Below are 19,025 nucleotides of genomic sequence, written 5' to 3'. Positions count from 1 at the left end.
CTATTACTCATGTGATATTAGCCTGCTCATAATCCTACAATAAGACAAAGACGAATTCCAGTCAGAGTGTTGTTACTGACTTCCTCACGTTCTGCACTCTTCAGATATCAAATCTGAGATCAGACTTGATTTTCATAGATCTGATCAACTTCTAATCACTCCTCCCTTCTGAGAGACTGCACAGTTCATTTGCATCGACTGGATCAAGGTTTGAACGTTTAACCGTAGGATTACCTGCCCTTACAGCAGAGCCTCACTCATCCCCAACCTAGGAAACATGCTTTTGCCTTCTCACCACTAGAGAGAGACTTTGACCACTGTTACACAGCAGCTACTGCGGATGCTTCCAGACCTGCATATATTGGAGGTTTTAAGTTAAAAGTGATCAATAGTAAATCAATATGTTGTGGACTGACAGTTGTCACAGTGACTTCTAGGAACAAACTTTTCCAGTTCTCACTGTAAATTATTTGGTGCCTAATGTATTTTACTTGCTATAATTTCATCAAATATTTTACTATAAACGTGGGCTATTCTTTTACTAAAAGCACACACATATATATATAATAGTGATTACATGTATTGCCCTTAAATCCAATTTGTTAAGGTGTGTCCCATGTTCCATTCATGTAGAACACTCTTTTCTTCAGTGTTTCGTTTTGTTGCATAATCCCAGAAAAGTGATTCTCAAAAAAAAAAAAAGCCTAAATGTTTATCAGTGAAAGTGGGTTTGATGGCTGTTTTTATGGCCAATGCAACACCATGCTTATGCAGGCACTCTGAGGGGTCTGGCCTTATTCAAGGGTTCTAATGTTTCAAGTCAGCAAGTTCAGAGGTGATTGTTTTTATTTCCTTGTTTTGGTCACATGTGGTAGAAGTACTGATGTGCAATGTGTTATCTCAGCAAGTGTGTGGCAATAGACTAGTGTTTCCCAACCTTGTTCCTATGGTTTCAGACATCACTGCAAATGGCTTACCCCTCAAATAGTGCACTGCATTAGGGTATAGGAACAGGAACAAGGTTGGGAAACACTGCAATCCACCTTTCTCCAAGGCCCCATGATGCTTTGCTTGAATTATGGGAGTAACTAGGTACAATAAGATGACATTATTCTCCTTACACTTGAATCATTGTACATAAAAAGCTAACTTAAAAGTGTAGAAGTATTAACAAATTAGAATAATCCCAGAAGCTCAAATGAACGAGTCTTTCAGCAGCAACATTATGGATGTATTAAAGCTTACTGTATTGCAATATAAAAGTCTATATTATAACATGTCTGTGTACAGTAGCGTTAATCAAAACTTTTCTCTCAACTGGAGCACTGGGTGGATATTTTAAAGTGCTTTTCTTCATTTAATGTTGTATTTACAAGCTTTAGAAATATTCCAGTAAACTGCTGATTAGAAGTAGGATTAGAAGGATTATGAGAAAAAGGGGAGACAATTACATTTTAAAGTGCCATATGAAAAATCAGGAAGTGAGGATTTGACATAAAAACAGGAGAGCAGACTACAACTAATGAACAGATACAGTGAAATACAAGAAAAAATAATAATCAGGAAGAACAGAACACAGCTAGTTTTTGTCATGGATATTCTGATACCAATGTCACATTAAAATACCAAGTGTTATATTATTTTCCTGAGGAATAACTACACAGCATGATAGAAAATGTACAGCTCATTCAGTCAGACAGTAAAGGATTATTTGTAGTGGAACCTTATTATTTCTAATGATTTGTTTCAGTTATTTTGAGTGGACATTCCCTATAACTGGAAGTGCCTCCCATAATTTAAATCACAATTGACTTGTTCAGAAAAAAAGTGGATCGACTATTCGTTTAGGCATCTGGCCGAATAGCGAGCAGCAGTGTTAACAGAGAGCAGCTGTCACTCATTCTTGCCTTGATGTGATTTGACGTGAAACCCCTTAGACATTCACGGCTGTTCCAAAAATGCCAAAAAAACCTCGCCTGCCACACTAATTCCTCCTAATTCTGTTCTCCAAGGAGAGATGGAACCTCTTGGAGGAAATGGAACCAAGGAAAGGATCACTGATCTATTTGGAATGTGGCTTTATGCTGCCTTCATGTGCTGTCAGAGTTATCAGAAATACATGAACATGAATAGACATGAATGGCCTCTCAAGACATATTTACAGTGGGTACGGAAAGTATTCAGACCACCTTAAATTTTTCACTCTTTGTTATATTGCAGCCATGTTGGGCAGAGTTTCAAAGTTGAGCAGGCCAGTATCACAGTAGCGAGGAGTGACCGTTAATTTGAATTTTCCACAACATCTACATTGCTTTTTTGTTACCATTACAATTATGTCAGTTTACATATTTAAATAACCATTTGATGCATATTGTATGTATTTTACACAGTGAGAACAGCTTTTATTTGCTTGAAAGTCCAGAAGCGTTAGCAAGCTTCTACAAACCCGATTCCAAAAAAGTTGGGACACTGTACAAATTGTGACTAAAAACAGAATGCAATGATGTGGAAGTTTCAAATTTCGATAGCGTGGTATAATGCATATAATAGCACATGTAATGTTTATATGGATGTCATCGAATGGGACACTATATGTATAAAACATATATAAAGTGAACCTGGTGTCCTCCATGATCCCTGTTCTTTCGGGATCAACATGACCAACTTGTAATTACGACTTCAGAAGTGGAAATTTGAACATTTCTGAAGGCAGCACTTCTTCTGAAGCGCTTGTTTCTCCAGATTCACACCCCTGTTTATGTTGTTTCTGCATGTGATCTGAGCACCATCAGCTTTATAGACCCGCTGTTGTCTTAATCTCTGTTTCTTGTATCAGCTGTGAGAGGAATGTGTGTTTTTGGGTGAGGTTCTATAGCTCGAGTTCCTGTTCTCTAAGATATGTGCATACTTAGTACATATGGTGTTTGAATGACCGATAAGTCAGTACCAATAAGGATAATGTAAAGGAAATCAAATAAAATGGAAAAATCACAAATTCAAAAAAGATGGCGCATGCAAGATAAATGTAATGACAGTTGCGTCAGCGTGAAACAGAAGTCGCGATCAAACAAAAAATATTGGGCAAGACTTTTTTGAATTTCATCCAAATCGTGAAAAGTGTGAGTTGCGTACCGAAATAGAGTTCTAAATGCGGTTGTCTTAAAGGGATAGTTCACTCAAAAATTAAAATTCGTTTGTCATTCCAAACCTGAATGAGTTGCTTTCTTATGTTGAACACAAACGAAGATATTTTGAAGATTGCTGGTAATCAAACAGTTGGTGGTTGCCATTGACTTCCATAGTATTTTTTTTCCTACTGTGGAAGTCAATGGCAACCACCAACTGTTTGATTACCAGCAATCTTCAAAATTTACATACAGGTTTGGAACGACATGAGGGTGAGTAAATGATGACAGAATTTTCATTTTTGGGTGAACTATCCCTTTAAGCGCAGTGCAGCCTGCACATGTTCAGAGAAAAGTGAGCCATATCACTCGTCAAAAAATTTTGTGCATATATATATATATATATATATATGCATGAATGAATTGTTTACAAGCTTACCAGTAACATGCGTTAAGAAAAAAAAAAATTTAATAAAAATTTGAAACAAACACTAAGTCAGTGTAGTTTGGGGATTGGAATTGCTGGAATTCATCTTTGATACATCTGAAATCTGGTGTTATTGCTTGTCACCTCACCTGAATTACAACAATATGTTGTACTTATTGACCTCAGTGTGATCAAAGTCTGCAGATGATTGGGTTTTGCAGTCAGCAGTGAAGCGTAATCTCTTCCCACATTATTACTCTCCTGAAGTTGCCTGTTGCTTGTACTAAAGCCACTCTCAAATCTACAGAAAAGATTCTCATTAACTTAACAAACTGTGCCTTAATAACATGGTGAAGTTTTGTTTAGATACTGATTCATGTGACATGCACTTATACAGGTCTTTATTCTGAATGATTAACCTCAGATAAAGATACAAACTCCAGTTATTTACTCTCTAGTTATTGGAATATTTACGTGATGACTGCATAATCTGAATGGGACCAAATTCTTATTATTGGTATGTTGTTGTACATGTGAATGTGGCCATCTGTATATATTTGAAAGTATTCAACGATGGATATTCAGCTTCTTGTATAATATTCAGGAAGATTTTCACTGTTCTTCACATTGAAGGAGATTGTTTTATGGGGTTAATGTGAATCTTTCAGCAGTGAAACAGGTGCTGGGTCATTATAAAAGGCAGGTTTTGGACAGCAGAGTCATGTGACGGCTTTGATGAGGCCATAGTGCTGCTGTGTGGGATTCATTATCAGGCTGCATGTGGCATTTATGCAGTGTAAATGCCTTTCTCTCCCCCTTTTTTTGTAGCTATATAGTTCATGACTCAAGGTTCTGCAATAACATGCTGAATGGAGTCTCTGTATGCCTTTCAGTCACATTTCCTCAAACCAGAGTTGACTTAAAAGTCTCTTCAACCACAGACCTTAGACTTTATCTATTGTTTGTTTTTAAACTAATAAAAAAATTAGGCAATGCTATTTACCTTTCACAAATATTTTCAAGGATATTAGATTGTTAAAAATACAGTGAATGTTTGTGGCCCATTGAAACGCCATTGTAGAAATGAAACCATTTTTTAATGGAAAAAGTGGAAGCTGGAATGTAATGTCAACATAGATCTACAGCTCTGAGACAAAACGTTACCACAAACTTCTGCAGAGAAACTGTTTTTGCAATATAAGTTATTTTTGGCTGAATAGTCACTATGGCCTAAAACTAGTGTTTAGCCAAACATCTTCCACCATCCAACTATCCCATTGTGTGCAGGCCATTTGGTAAATAGGTTTTTGTAGCAAAGGTAGAGTTGTCAGCAGTTACAGCAAACAATGACAGAATTAAGCCAGGTTGAAGTCTTGTTTGAAATGTTAATATAGCTATACGTTTACCAACTGGAGTGTCACAGAATAAATGAGTCGTAGAGCATCTGATTGAGTTGACTCTTCAAGGAAATGATGTTAGAAGTCATTCTGCACTACTATAATGTTCTTTACTATTCAATTTAATTTGAACTTTAAATTTAATTTGTCTTTATATACTCTATGTGGAAGGGTCAATGAAACATTTAGCTGTAACTTTTTTTAAAGTTAAAAGTAATGTAGTTTAAACATTCAAATTTTTTTTTTTGCTAAATCAAACAATAATTGATTCCATGTTACGTACCATAATTTATAAATTCACATTACACCATATGGGTATAATCTACTTGAAGACTCATTTGCTATTTGTCATGGAAGCAAACAAAACAGTTCTTGGCTACATTACTATTTAACTGACTTTGAAGCTGATCATTTTTTTGTTTACTAAATGTTATCAGCATTACAACATCTCTGAACATTTTCACTTTGTATCTCTTGGTGGATTTAAGGCTGAAATTGAAAAGATGCCCCCCGCTGCTCTTTAGCATTCACAGGTTTCATCTTGGCCAGCTTTTAAAGGGGTCATATGATGTTGCTAAAAAGAACATTATTTGGTGTATTTGGTGCGGCCTTGAGAATGGTGCGGCCGGCAGATTCGACGAAGGAGCGGCTAGCTGGCTTGCGGCAACCACATGTGATGCCCCCGGGCTGGACTCCGCGTCGTCCACGGTGAAAGCCGATCCGGTGAAGTTGATGTATTTCCTCAGCGACCAGCACGGACCAGACGAAGCGGGTATCGTCCTCTTTTGGAAGGCCAAACAAAGTAGTTTCGCTTTCACAACGAAGCACACAGCGCCTTCATGACATGGCGGCAACAACAATACTACAGCGAGAATAAAAGTTACGCCTTCTTTCTTTGCGTGAACATTTGGGCGGCGTTATGCAAATCTTCCCACATAGTGATGTAGACATGTGGGGGCGTGTTAGAATGAGCCGTTTTAGGTAGGCGTGGCTAACTTTTATAAAGAATATCTCTTTGGATTTGAGACTTCAATCTTTGCAACTTTACAGATCTTCTTTATGCACCAAGAGCTTGTAACACTCCAAAGAGAAAGGAAAAATTGAAATCGCATCATATGACTCCTTTAAAGTTGACTTGGCCTTAATTATAATTTGCATAGAGATTTTCCTTTCATTGTACAATGTTGAAGTGTCTTATTCTATTCATTAATTGGTCAAATCAAATAAACCTCACATGAATCAGCTTTCCTAAAAAAAGTGACAACAGACATGAATTGAACAGTACCAAACAAGCATGTTTATTTCACAATGACACGTTTAACAGTAATATATCAAAAACATTTCAGCTGGCATGGTACTTTTAAAATCCTCAGTGATACAAACACTCCGTCAGCACATTTGAGCTCATCTTTCCTCTAAAAGATCTCTAAGAAATTCACTACAACTAATAATAAAGACTAGTACATTTCTGTTTTTCATAAATTGCATATTTTCACCAAATGCTAAAGTTTGCAGATATAAATATTGTTGTGAAGAGCTGATATTATAAGTTTTTTTTTTCTACTGAAGGCCACTGAGTAGATTGTGTGACACCCCAAACCTATGTACCTACTCCCTGTGTATTTCAGAAAGTAACTCCCTTGTCTTTTGGTTTACAAATTTTGCTTGGTTTCTCAAAGCTTTCCATACAACCATATGTATATTTGGTCATGCACAAATGAATGTTTTCCACAAATCTTAGGTGGTCCCTTCACTTTTATGACAGCATGGACAAAACATATCCAGCAGTCCCACCAAAAAAAACAACAACAAAAACTTTTTTAACAGCATTTTCACCTCTTGTTTTGATTGACAACAACAGAACAAACAAGGCATCAGCTTTTATAAAAACCAATAAGAGAAGGTTTGTCTAGTTCCTACACTGACTAGATTCAGTGCTATAACAGCAGTTTGAATTATAGGAATGGTGAAGTATGTCGACATGTCTTCTGATGTCTAATAAAAAATAAGTGAAAGACTGAACAGCAATCTTTGAAAAGCATCATCTAAAAATACTCTCGATTAAAGTACAGATCATTGGTTGTGAAAGAAGCAAAAAATCCTTTTTGTTTTTATCTCTAATATCACCAAATCTAAATCTTACAAAAAGCTCTTAATACTTAATTAACAATAACTTAAATACATAAATTATTACATCTCTCACAAAATTGAAAATTTGAATATGACTAAGAAACAAACAAAGTGTGAAGGATAAAACAGAAAAAGGATGGGTAGAAAAAAAAACCTGGTCCAGACATTTCTACTTGGTCCAGCAGCTGAATGTTAAAATTGCATGTCGTTGCATTACAAACCACAGGAAAGACACAAGTGTCTGGTGTCCTGTATGAAAAGAAGCTTTGGCACGGACACACCAATCAGACGATGTGCTAAACACACATGCAGAGGAGGCTAGCCTTGCTTTCCAGCCTATTTATATTGTCTGTATGTTGGTGTGGTATCTGAGATATCGAGCTGCGGTGTTGTGTGTGTGTTATCATGAGTGTATTTGGGCTCAGTTCTTCTCACAGCATGGCAGAAATCAGTCAGCTGAGTCAATACACTTCAGTACTCTTAAGAAAACAGAATGTTCTCCGTCTAACCTTCTCCTCGCTCACAATGACGATTCCACCTCCCTAGTGATGATCACAATGGATTCTGGCCTGCTCGTTTCCTCCACAGACTCGCTGATGATCTCCAGAGATGTAGCAGAAGTACTGGTTACCGTTGGGGTTCTGGCTTCACATGGATTCTTCGGTTCTGTAGCTCCATCAGGAGGCTTTGCAGCATCAACGGCGCCACAGCAGAGCTTTGGGGCGCACTGCGTTCTACAGGAGAGCTCGCAGAGTGAAATGCGAGACTCCGAGTTTACCGTTACGAATTCTGGTTGAATGGTTGTAGCGTGGATGCCCTCATTGTGGAAAAAGTCCTTGATACGCTTGGCTACGTCCATGTAGGACGTGGGGTCGTGGCATTTGATGTGCGCGGTGGCGATGATGCGACTGCCTGCCAGCTGCCAGATGTGCAGCTCGTGCACCGCCAGCACACCCTCCAGACCCCGCAGGCCAGCGTTGAGCTGATGCATGTCGATTTGCTTGGGCACGGTCTGTAGCAGGATAAGTGCAGACTCCTTCAACAACGGGTATGTAGTGTAGAGGAGGATGAGGACCATGATGATACAGAGGGTGGGGTCGAGATACAGCACCCAGCAGGGTCCCGCTACGTGCAAAGTGGCGTTGGATATTGCACTGCTGCTGTTGAGCGAGTGGTCAGCGCAATGTTGGCCTACACAAGGGTTCTCACAGATACTGCCCGGAGAGCATGGCTTCCATACGATGTTGAAGATGATGGCGTTGATCACCACGATGACCGAGCCGAGCGCGTCGCCCAGGACGTGCAGGAAAACCCCCCGCATGTTGAGCTGGGACGCCGAGTCATGTCCATTCTCGAGCTCTTCGTACGGAGCGCTGCCGTTAATCTGCAAATCCAGGCTGTCACTGTGACACATCTCTACGGAGGAGAAAGAAAGCAAGAATGAAAACTCCAGAAAACATATGACAAAACAGCAGTTTGTATATTCTCATTGAAATTAAAGGTGGGGTAAGCGATTTCTCAAAAACGCTTTAGAAAACGGATTTGGGCCGAATAGCAAAACAAACTTGTAGCCAATCAGCAGTAAGGGGTGTGTCTACTCATGATGTGGAGGAAAGAGCGTTCAGTGCACAGGACGGACATTAGCCGAGCCGAGCGACAGAAAGATAGAGATGGTGGATAAAAAACAAAAGAGGAAAACGTCTGCGGAACAAAAGAAGGCTTAAGGCAATAAGGCAAGAAGTAGGACCCGTGTAAATATCGGATTAGCTTTCCAGTGCTGGAGAGAACTCAAGGAGCGGAAGGCCTGCGATCGGACGCCGAGGTTGCTTTTTTTCTTCTCGATAGGTGAGTAACACCGAGTAACAGCTAAAGTCTGTCTAGTACACTGGACGTGACAAAACGACCGTTGAAAATCATTTGAAAGTTTTCTGTCGGGGATTTGTCGTGTCGTGCCGCGCCGCATCCAGTGTAGACCATAGATATGTATATACAGTATCTATGGTGTAGACAGCATCACTGATTATAATGGTAAGAAATCTCTTACCCCACCTTTAATCAGCAGTTATGCTTTGCTCCATTTAACTTGGAAAGACACACTTTTCAACTTTTGAGGAAATTAGGGTGTATAAAATCACTGGAATGTTTCACTTGTTTGTATTCACAGCATTCCAGACAACAGTATGGAAGCAGTGTGAAGTAGAGTTACATTATTATTATTAGTTTTTCCCTTTTTTTGAAAGACTGTTTCTCTGGCTCAAAGTGTGTCTCACTCTAACTAGCAGGGAACAAGAATGGGAAATTCAGAGTAGCTGGTGGAGAACACTTTGAGAGAGGAGGGGAAACTATTGTCGCTCCACTCACATACTCTGTTCCAGACCGGCTTACATACATACTAATATTAATAATTAGTAAAATGTGATATTGTTTGAAGCGATAGTTCACCCAAAAATACTCAATGTCGTTTCAAATCTGTATGATCTATTTTCTTTTGTGGAACATTATATTTAAGACTATTTTTCACCTATATAATTAATATTGATGGAGCCCAAAAACAACATTGGACCCCACTGACTTTCATTATATGTACACAAACAGTATTCCACAGCAAAAAGTAAAGGCTCATTCACACCAAGAATCATAACAAAAGATAAAGATAACTATAACAGCAACTATATTAGCATCCACATCATCACAGGATACCATTGTTTATTTTAAGCATACATTGCAGTCATTTTCTGCTTTAAATGCTCTTTAACATCTTCTAACATCTTCCACGACTGGGAAAGTCGTGGCCTAATGGTTAGAGAGTCGGACCAAGGTTGTGGGTTTGAGTCTCGTACCGGCAGGGATTGTAGGTGGAGGGAGTGAATGTACAGCACTCTCTCCCACCTTCAATACCACGACTGAGGTGCCCTTGAGCAAGGCACCGAACCCCCAACTGCTCCCCGGGCGCCGCAGCAAAAAAATGGCTGCCCACTGCTCCAGGTGTGTGTGTGTGTTCACTGATGTGTGTGTGCACTTTGGATGGGCTAAAGGCAGAGCACTAATTCCGAGTATGGGTCACATGTCACGTCACTTTTTTTTTTTTTAAAGTGGGTGTACGATATCTCAATACTTTTGGGGATTTTTTTCCCCCCAATAATAATTAAAAAATATTTTGTGACGTGTGTTTTTGTGTTGGTACCTTGGCTTGGCTGTCTTAATTAGTGATTCATAGAATCATTTATTCAAAAAATTTGTTCAAAACGGCTGATTCATTTAAAAATGAAGCAAGCAACTGTCTTTATGAATAGATCACTGAATCGTTGACTCAAATGATTCATTCAAAAACCGATTCATTCAGGAATGTGTTGCTCTGAGATGCACCAATGTCCTGCTCTGGCTTTTTCATTGGTGAAACAGAAAGACAAAACAAAACAGACAAACAATATTATGTCTAAAATGCATCTCACTCAGTATTAAGTTTTTGTATAGAGACCTGTTGTATAAAATCAATACAACATTTGTGATTGCTCCGATTTTTTGGAAAATGGCACTCTTGTTTGTGTGACATTGCCTAACTATATTATATCTTATAAATATAAAAAAACAAAAACACATACAGGATATTTTCTGCTTTTTTAAAACGTGAATTATATGGGAATTCTAACAGGCTTTTTCTTGTTTTTTTACAGTAAATGCTTTTGGACTGCAAAGACAGTTGTTTTTTCCCCGTTTTTTTGTAATGTCTGCTCGCACATTCTCAACAATTATGATATTACTGTACATAATAAATTTTGCACATCCCTAGTGGATTCCAACTGGCTGTCAATGTTTTCATCAACTGAAAAAAGTTTTTTTTTCAAAGTGATTCCAATTATATTGTTCCTGTATGACATTATTTTTATAGGTCTACTGTGGACTTCCCTATTCTCAGAATTAGAACAATTATTAAAACTTTACAGTTATAGTTATTTCCTTTGGTGTGCCAACAAATGTAATATTAATCCAAAAGCCTCACTAACAATGTACCGTCAAAATACACAGAAGCTTTGGACAACGTCCGTTCATTAATATAACATTTTTGCAGTGAGCTGATCATTCACTGAAGCCTGTGGGTAATGTAACCCATCTGTTCATCTCTCATGTGATATGACCCATCTGTTCATCTTTCATCTGGGCTGTCATAAACAAGCAAGCAGACAAGGCCTTGGATGAAATTCCTCCAGATAAGCAGAGTACTATTTCAGCTTGTATTTGGAATAAACTGCTTTTCTTGAAGGAACCTATCTGGTTACAATTCTGCTTATCTGATACAAAAAAACAAAAAACAGATAAAAGCACAGAAAGAAAATGTCAGCACATAATCTACACTGGTAATGAGCTGCCATGCCATCCCATTATTGTGAATCCATGGAGACAAGAAGCATTTAATCTAATTATGCAAAAGAGCAAGGTTGATTGTTGCCCAAACTGTCACAAAAACAGACTAATCAAATAAACAGTGTGTGATAATGGACAGTCAAGCAGCAGACGGAAAGCCTCTAAGGGCCGTGACACACCAAGCCAATGGTCAGCTGGTGTCGTCCAATGGCAGGCGGTTGTCGAGCATCTGTCAGCACAGGGTTTTTTTTGTGGGCTCCTCACCGTTTGCACGAGTCAGACGCTGTCTGCGGCTGACGGAGCATGTTGAACTGGCATTGGGGAGAGATATCACTCTGATTGGCTGTTTAGCTTAGCAAACCAGTGCACAAAAAGGATGGCAGAAGCGACTAACCTTTTCTCATTTTTATCCTTATTTCTCACCTCCTGTTCTTCCTTTCTTCTTCTACAAGAACAAGACCAAGGACTGATAATGTAATTGTAAGTCATTTCTTCTCATGCAGGCACAGAATGTATATGCTAGTTAGCCGTTGACTGTAGCCTCTGAGGTGTTCAAGCGCAACTAATGCCGAGTTCACACTACACGATTTTAGCCCGATTTTTCACTCGCCCGACAGGTTTTGCGAAATTGCCAACAAATGGCTGAAATCGGAGGCAAATCGGTGCTCGTTCACGCGAGTGACAATCACGCAGTGTGAATTATTAAAGACGCGATCTGAGAGAATCGTCGATGCGTCGCCCGTGAAATATTTGGCATGCTAAGTATCTGGAGCTGTCGGCGATTCACAATCACGCTGTGTGAAATGAGTTCTGCCTGAAAAACACATCGGCGATGACCTACAGCCAATGAGAGAGTACGATACAGGGCAGCGGGAAGTTCGGGAAGTTCGGGGAGGAGTTATATGAAACGTAGTTCGCAGACCAGTGTTGCCAAATCCGCGATTGCCGCCGGTTGTTTTTTATGTCAGCAGGTTGAAGCGACCCCAATAACGTGATATTTAGGCTCTGGAATGTGAATTGTACCAGGAGAACCCCACCAAAAAAAATTGTATTTTACCCCCCAATGCGATTTTTACTGGGGGACCCCCTCGAAAGCAATTGGGCTATTTTCAGGCTAGTTTTGAGTAGTAATTGGGCGGGTTTTGTAACCCGCCGAACGCGATTTTTACTGGGGGGCCCCCTCGAAAGCAATTGGGTTATTTTCAGGCTAGTTTTTAGTAATTGGGCGGGTTTTGTAACGAAAACCTGGCAACCCTGCACCAGACAGAGTTATCTGCGACTCTTCCTATTGTAAAGTCATACAGTGTGTATCCTCCTGTCGTCGTTCCATCGTGCAATGTGAACACAGCAGCAACTGAATGCTACTCCAGATAGTCATTCAGTGTGAAACCAACAGTGATCCGACGTCTTTGAAAATCGTGCAGTGTGAACTCGGCATAACTGACCCAGACGCAGAGGGGATGGCAACACAGACGGTTATCGTCGCCACTAGTTCATTGATGTTGGCTTGGTGTGGCACAGCGTTAAGAAACTGAACCGTTAGCTGACCACAGAATACATGGCTTAGATCGCAGGCTATTTTTGACAGCCCCCAAACAAAGACCAGAACAGTCACCAGAGCTTGATCAGTGATCGTGTCCAACAGCATTGCGACCCAAATTCCCACATGGTCTTAATAAAGTACCTAATTATCAATCTCTGCATCTATCTATAAAAAAGATCACAGTGGTGGTCAATACAAAAAGTTACCACAACTTGGTTAGTGGAAACCATGGCAACCATAGTTTAATTTAGTAAAGGTCAACCCTGCTTAAAAAAAACAACCACCAAAACCAGCCTAATCAAGTGGCTAACGTTTGCTGGTTTTCAGGATGGTTTAGAAGGAATTTTGACTTCTTTAGCTGGTCAGGCTGGGAGACCAGCTAAAACCAGCATAGGCTGGTTTTAACTTTTTTTCAGCAGGGAAAACCACCACTTAAACAGTTGGGCATTAAATTCTCGGGCATTTTTTTTGTTGGTGCATTTTCTTAAAGGCTTATTATACACAAAAAATGTCAGTTCTGTAATTCGCTCACCCTAACGACATTCCAAACCCGTATGACTTTCCTCTGCGGGACACATACAAAGATATTTTGAAGATTGTTGGTCATTAAACAGCTTTAGTTACCAATGACTTCCATTGTATGGACAAAAAAAGCCCAATTCTCCTTTCCTCATTACATAATATAGCAAGACCAAAGGATGAAAATGCCAGTGCCATTTGCAACTTATCAGACATATTTTAAGAAACAGATTCGTCCGTGGAGAGCAAGAAAATATTGTAAATGATAGCTAGCGCTGCATAGTTCCAGTCTCTTCTCTTTTTGAACGGACTTCGATATTGTGAAGATTCCTGGTAACCAGGGTTTGAAATTAACACCCGCCAAATGTGGGTTATAATCAGCTGTGGCGGGTAACGCTGTCAAATCACTAGCCAATTTGGCGGGTTACTTTCGTAAATTATGTTCACTCATTAATTTCTTTGAAAAGTTCATGCAAGCCAAATCTGCGCAGGTTTAGCGCAAATACTGAACTCGTGAGACATCATGACATTATCGAGTATATTGCAAACGCTAAACAAAACACACCTACAGAAGCGTGCATACGCGACGAGATGAAGTCTGGTTAGACCAAAACTAAGGATTTAGTGCGGGTGCGCATTTAGAGTGGTTCTTTCACTGCATGATTCAGTCTATTAATATGCATTAACAATGATCACATAATTCAAGATAAGGAGGCAGAAAATGTATATATTTATATCAATTCATATAGTTAATCAATATCACACGAAGAGTGCCGTTTTTTTGTGATACACAAATGTGATATTTTATACAACAGTTCAATAAACAATAAGTTAATATCAAGAGACTTACGTTTTAGACACCATATTGGCTGTTTTTGCGCTACCTCGGTGCTATTTCGCCAACAAAAAAAAACATTGCAAACACAGCCACAGCGCTGTTCTGTGTCTCTGAGCAACATGACGGTGTTTCGTTCCTGAACGAATCAACCGTGTAAATGATTCGGTTTAATCGCAATGACTCACTTAACACTGACTTGCTGCCACCTACTGGCGGTTTTAATTTCACAAAGTATTTTTTCATCTTTTAAATATCAGTATTCAACATTTCATGTTTTAAATATCAAAACATTAGTTATGCATTTGTAACTGCAGATTAAAGCATCCCATGTCCCTCTGAGCTGCATTAACATGTGTAAATACATCTAAATGCCACTTCATATGCGACTTCTGCAAAGATGAATTTTATTGATACAGATTTCATTTGTTTAGTAACAGCCTAAATGTATTATTATTATAATTGACTGATTAAATGTAAGCATTTGACTCAAAAGATGATGCACACTTTTAGAAAAAAAATGGCTTTATAAAAAGGTAAGAATGCCCATAAAAGTTAAAAATCAATTTAAACTTGTTGGAAAAGATGCATTTCTATCACTGCTGTGAACTGACCTGCACACAGAATATGAAGAATATCAAAAACTTTAGGAGTCCACGGTAGTCCTTAAGATATCAGCACAATAACACACTCAGCAAAATATCGTCTAATTATCTTTATCGATAAAATCACAGAAAATATTGAGATATTATTTTTGTCAATATCGCACAGCCCTAGAACTGACAAAATGATTTAGACGGCCTCAAACTGTTAGATTATTTCGGTCTCTCTTTTTTTTTTTTTGGCTAGTACAAGTTATGAATGGCCAGTAACTTAAAAATTTAGTAGCCAAATTGGCTGGTGAGTGAAAACGCTGATTTCAATCCCTGCTGGTAACCAGACAGTTTCGGTACCCTTGACTTCTACTGATTAGACCCCGACGGTGAGATATTATTTTTTTCAATATCGCACAGCCCTAGAACTGACAAAATGATTTAGACGGCCTCAAACTGTTAGATTATTTCGGTCTCTTTTTTTTTTTTTTGGCTAGTAGAAGTTATGAATGGCCAGTAACTTAAAAATTTAGTAGCCAAATTGGCTGGTGAGTGAAAACGCTGATTTCAATCCCTGCTGGTAACCAGACAGTTTCGGTACCCTTGACTTCTACTGATTAGACCCCGACGGTGACATTTCTCAAAATATCTTCTTTTATGTTCCACAGAGAAAACAATACATGTTTGAAACGCCATGAGGGTGAGTAAACGATGACGGAACTCGTTTTGGGGTTGTTGCCAGTGGCTGCAGCTCAACAAACCAGCTCAAACTCGAAACAAAAGCCCTGAGAGGAAACTTTTCCACACGTTTCGTCGTACATCACCCGACTTTAACCTGACTAATACACGCCTGGTCTCGTTTGTTTTGAATCATTAATGATATCTATAGCTCGTGTTCTACATAGCTTAGAAGTTTTAATGACAACAAACCCGATTTACCGGCTCTGCTCCTCTCCGGATTAACGCCATTTGGGCTGCTGTTCTGATTCCCGACCAGATTATTGGTCTCCTCGCCCGCGGCCCGACTATCCTCCAGCGTCTCACACCGACGCACCTTCCCGTTCTTGTGTTTTTTGTGTCCGCCGTGGCTGTGTCCGTGTCCCCCGTGGCTGTGTCCGTGTCCTCCGCCTCCGGCGTGCCCGTGAAAGAGACAGAGCCCGAGCAGGTTGACCAGCAGCCCCACGGCCCCCACCACGATCACCACCACGGGCTGCTCGATCTCATGGGGCTCCGTGAAGCGCTTGATGGCCTCCAGGATGATGGTGAAGCAGAGCGCGGTGAGGAACACGGCGTTGACCAGCGCGCCCATCACCTCGGCCCGGATCCAGCCGAACGTGTTTTTGTTGGTGGACTGGGTCTGCTCCGCGAAACGCACCGCCACCAGAGCCACGACCAGCGCGATCACGTCCGACAGCATATGAAAGGAGTCCGAAAGCATCGCTAAAGACGACGTGATCTGGCTCACCACCACCTCCACAATGAAATAGCCGAAGGTGAGCGACAGCATGCACAGCAGGCGGACCCGGTTCGGCGCGCAGGCCATGATTCCACCGCGAGCAGGGCACGAAACAAAGCTTTAAATCAACACGATACCCCTTCGGGTTAATATCCCATAACTGAACTCGTTTCGCCCGACAGACAGTACGCGATACTTCGATCCGTGTGTAATGAGCGCTGGGGACCGGAGTTCGGTCCGGTTATAATGCTCGTCTTCTGCCTCCGCTCTGCAGACGGCTGAAACTTTGCACCCGGACCGGCGAACTTTCCACACGGAACACGCTCAGCGTCTGGCCACGCCCACACTCGCCTGCGATTGGCTGAAAACGTGGGATCGAAGGAAATTTCACTCATTCCTCGAAAAACGAAGAACTAAGTGACTACATTGAGAGTATATCCCTTGAACCGTGAAACCCCGAACTGTATTATAAAGTGATGGAGAAATTCTTCTCAATTTTAATGAATAAAAACAAAACTGATAATATTAATCAACACTTTATTCTAAAAAAAATATTTATATATGCAAATCCAAATAAAACAATTGACAAGAATACAGCACATTATCTTTGCTAAAATAATCCAGTGTAATGCCCACAAATGTGTTGTTCCCCTGTACTGTACAAATCCTGCAGCAAATAAATAAAAGCACAAATCGTATTTCCTAATGAAAACAACTGTAAATAAAACTCTTGATCCCACTAATGCTCTACTTTCAGTAGTAAACTGTGGTTCATGGTTAGCGGATGGCCTGCATCTCTCTGGGCTTTGATGAATACATCGTTTCCTCTTCACCAAGAGTTTGGATACGCATGTTAGCCCATTGGTGCTTCTTTACAAGACAATGTTCTTGAGGTTTAGCAATCAGTCTGCTCTCAGGTCTGCCGTTTTCCTTGCCGTCTCCTGCAAAGTGAACCCTCTTCTTTCCTGGGGAGATGTTCTCTTCATTCTCTGTCAAAACACAGAATTGTTTTGGTCACTCATGTTTTAAAGTATTTTCTTTCATTATAAGATCTGTAACCCATATAATGTTGGCTATAAGCCATGCTTTCCTTTTTACTGCACTCATCAGCCTTCACAAGTATTGTTTGCTAGCCTCATTACATACAGCACCAGTCAAATTTAATTTTTTTTGTAAAATATTACTACCATATATATATAATTCCTGTTATGCAAAGCTGAATTTTCAGCATCATTGCTCCAGTCTTCAGTGTCACATGATCCTTCAGAAATCATTCTAATTTGCTGATTTGCCGCTTAAGAAACATTTCTTATTACCATCAATGTTGAAAAAGTTTTTGCAAACAAACAAAAGTCTGAGGTGAGATTTAATATTCGTTTTTAATATTAATTCCGTTTCCACAAAAATATAAAGCAGCAAAAACAGTTTTCAACATTGAAAATCATAAGAACCATTATAATTTGCAGTAAAATATCTAGTGCAATTCATCATTTTAAGTGAAGTTTAAATAACTCGAATACAGTGAATTGTGGCATAATGACTAGAGTAATGAGCAGTGTTGGGGAAAGTTACTTTTAAAATGCATTACAATATTGCGTTACTCCCTAAAAAAGTAACTAATTACGTTACTTTTTATGGAAAGTAATGAGTTACGTTACTTTTTAAATATGAGCAGGGCTTGATTGTTTTTAAATATAAGGAGTTCGATTTATAGCAAATATAAAAGCACTTTCACACCAAAAAGTGTAATGAATAAACCTCAGGCTGAAGCAAAAGTAAATCCACAGCTGTACAGTAGAACGCAGGAGAAGAAACACTCTTCAGCAATAAAAAAAACAAAGCACAATTGTTATCTAAAGTCATTTTTGCTTATTAGTATGGTTGAACTGGATCATCAAAGGTCAGAAGCAAAGATATTCGTTAATAAAATGGAATTAGATACATTTGTGCTATTTAACATTTAATTATTGCAGGTTTGCGTCATATTCTGAGTTTGCATTTCACTGTTTTAATTCATTTTGATGAATACTAAATCTGTTTTTTGTGAGTGGGATGAATTAATGCACATTCACATTTAGTCTAGAACTACATCATGTTCACACAACGCCTCTGTACTCCCGATTTCTCCCAGTATGGGGACAGGAGAGCTGTCAGTCAATAAATGGGAAAACAAAGTAACTGGTGTTACTTTTTTGAAAAAGTAACTCAGATATTTTCTTGTAAATTAAAAAAGTAATGCATTACTTTATTAGTTACTTGACAAAAGTAATCTGATTACGTAACTCGCATTACTTGTAATGCCCCAACATTGGTAATGAGTGCTGAAAATTCATCTTTTTAAAATCAAAGGAATAAGTTACACTCTAAAATATATTAAAATAGAAAGTTATTTTTTTAATCATAATAATATTATTTCACAACTATATTGTATTTTTCATCAAATTAATGCAGCCTTGGTGAGCATAATAGCCATATCAAAAACATTTTAAAAAATTTAATTATTCAAAATTTTTGACCAGTAGAGTTATATAATCATATACCAGACACTTAACCTTGAGCATTAACAGAGAGCACTGAAATAAGAAAACAACATATGGTCCCTCATCTATATAGCATTAAATGGTTTTATACCTGTGTC

The 19,025-nt window shown here is 39.2% G+C and overlaps 2 protein-coding genes across 3 annotated transcripts in view; both read right to left on the bottom strand.

The window, feature by feature from the left end:
* Positions 1–7,496: 7,496 nt before the first annotated feature.
* Positions 7,497–16,914, bottom strand: LOC107549519 (zinc transporter 1-like). Of its 2 annotated transcripts, none has more exons than XM_016230634.1 (2): positions 15,862–16,914; positions 7,497–8,495 (listed from the first exon to the last, which is right to left on the bottom strand). In XM_016230634.1, the coding sequence occupies exons 1-2, from the start codon at positions 16,472–16,474 to the stop codon at positions 7,600–7,602; spliced, it is 1,509 nt and encodes a 502-aa protein (XP_016086120.1). In that variant the 5' UTR covers positions 16,475–16,914; the 3' UTR covers positions 7,497–7,599. The 2 variants fall into 2 exon arrangements, with proteins under 2 accessions (XP_016086120.1, XP_016086121.1); XM_016230635.1 differs by having other exon boundaries at positions 15,871–16,914.
* A 62-nt stretch (positions 16,915–16,976) lies between these two features.
* Positions 16,977–19,025, bottom strand: part of LOC107549520 (serine/threonine-protein kinase Nek2-like) — a 15,804-nt gene continuing 13,755 nt past the window's right edge. The window contains exon 9 of the mRNA XM_016230636.1: positions 16,977–17,376. Within this exon, the coding sequence (XP_016086122.1) occupies positions 17,165–17,376 (212 nt within the window). The 3' untranslated portion in view covers positions 16,977–17,164. The remainder of the gene's footprint in view (positions 17,377–19,025) is intronic.

The sequence above is a fragment of the Sinocyclocheilus grahami genome, unplaced genomic scaffold (assembly GCF_001515645.1).
Source record: "Sinocyclocheilus grahami isolate Dianchi unplaced genomic scaffold, SAMN03320097.WGS_v1.1 scaffold374.1, whole genome shotgun sequence".
NCBI classification, from domain to species: domain Eukaryota; kingdom Metazoa; phylum Chordata; class Actinopteri; order Cypriniformes; family Cyprinidae; genus Sinocyclocheilus; species Sinocyclocheilus grahami.
This window is presented reverse-complemented; position numbering and strand designations above follow the sequence as displayed.

What these genes read in the sequence shown, in the direction of transcription:
- LOC107549519 (XM_016230634.1), bottom strand. Translation starts at nt 16,474, where the DNA reads ATGGCCTGCGCGCCGAACCGGGTCCGCCTGCTGTGCATGCTGTCGCTC. An exon ending in GAGCAGAGCCGGTAAATCGG is followed by an intron (nt 8,496 to 15,861) that starts GTTTGTTGTCAT and finishes TCTCCTCCGTAG; the next exon opens with AGATGTGTCACAGTGACAGC.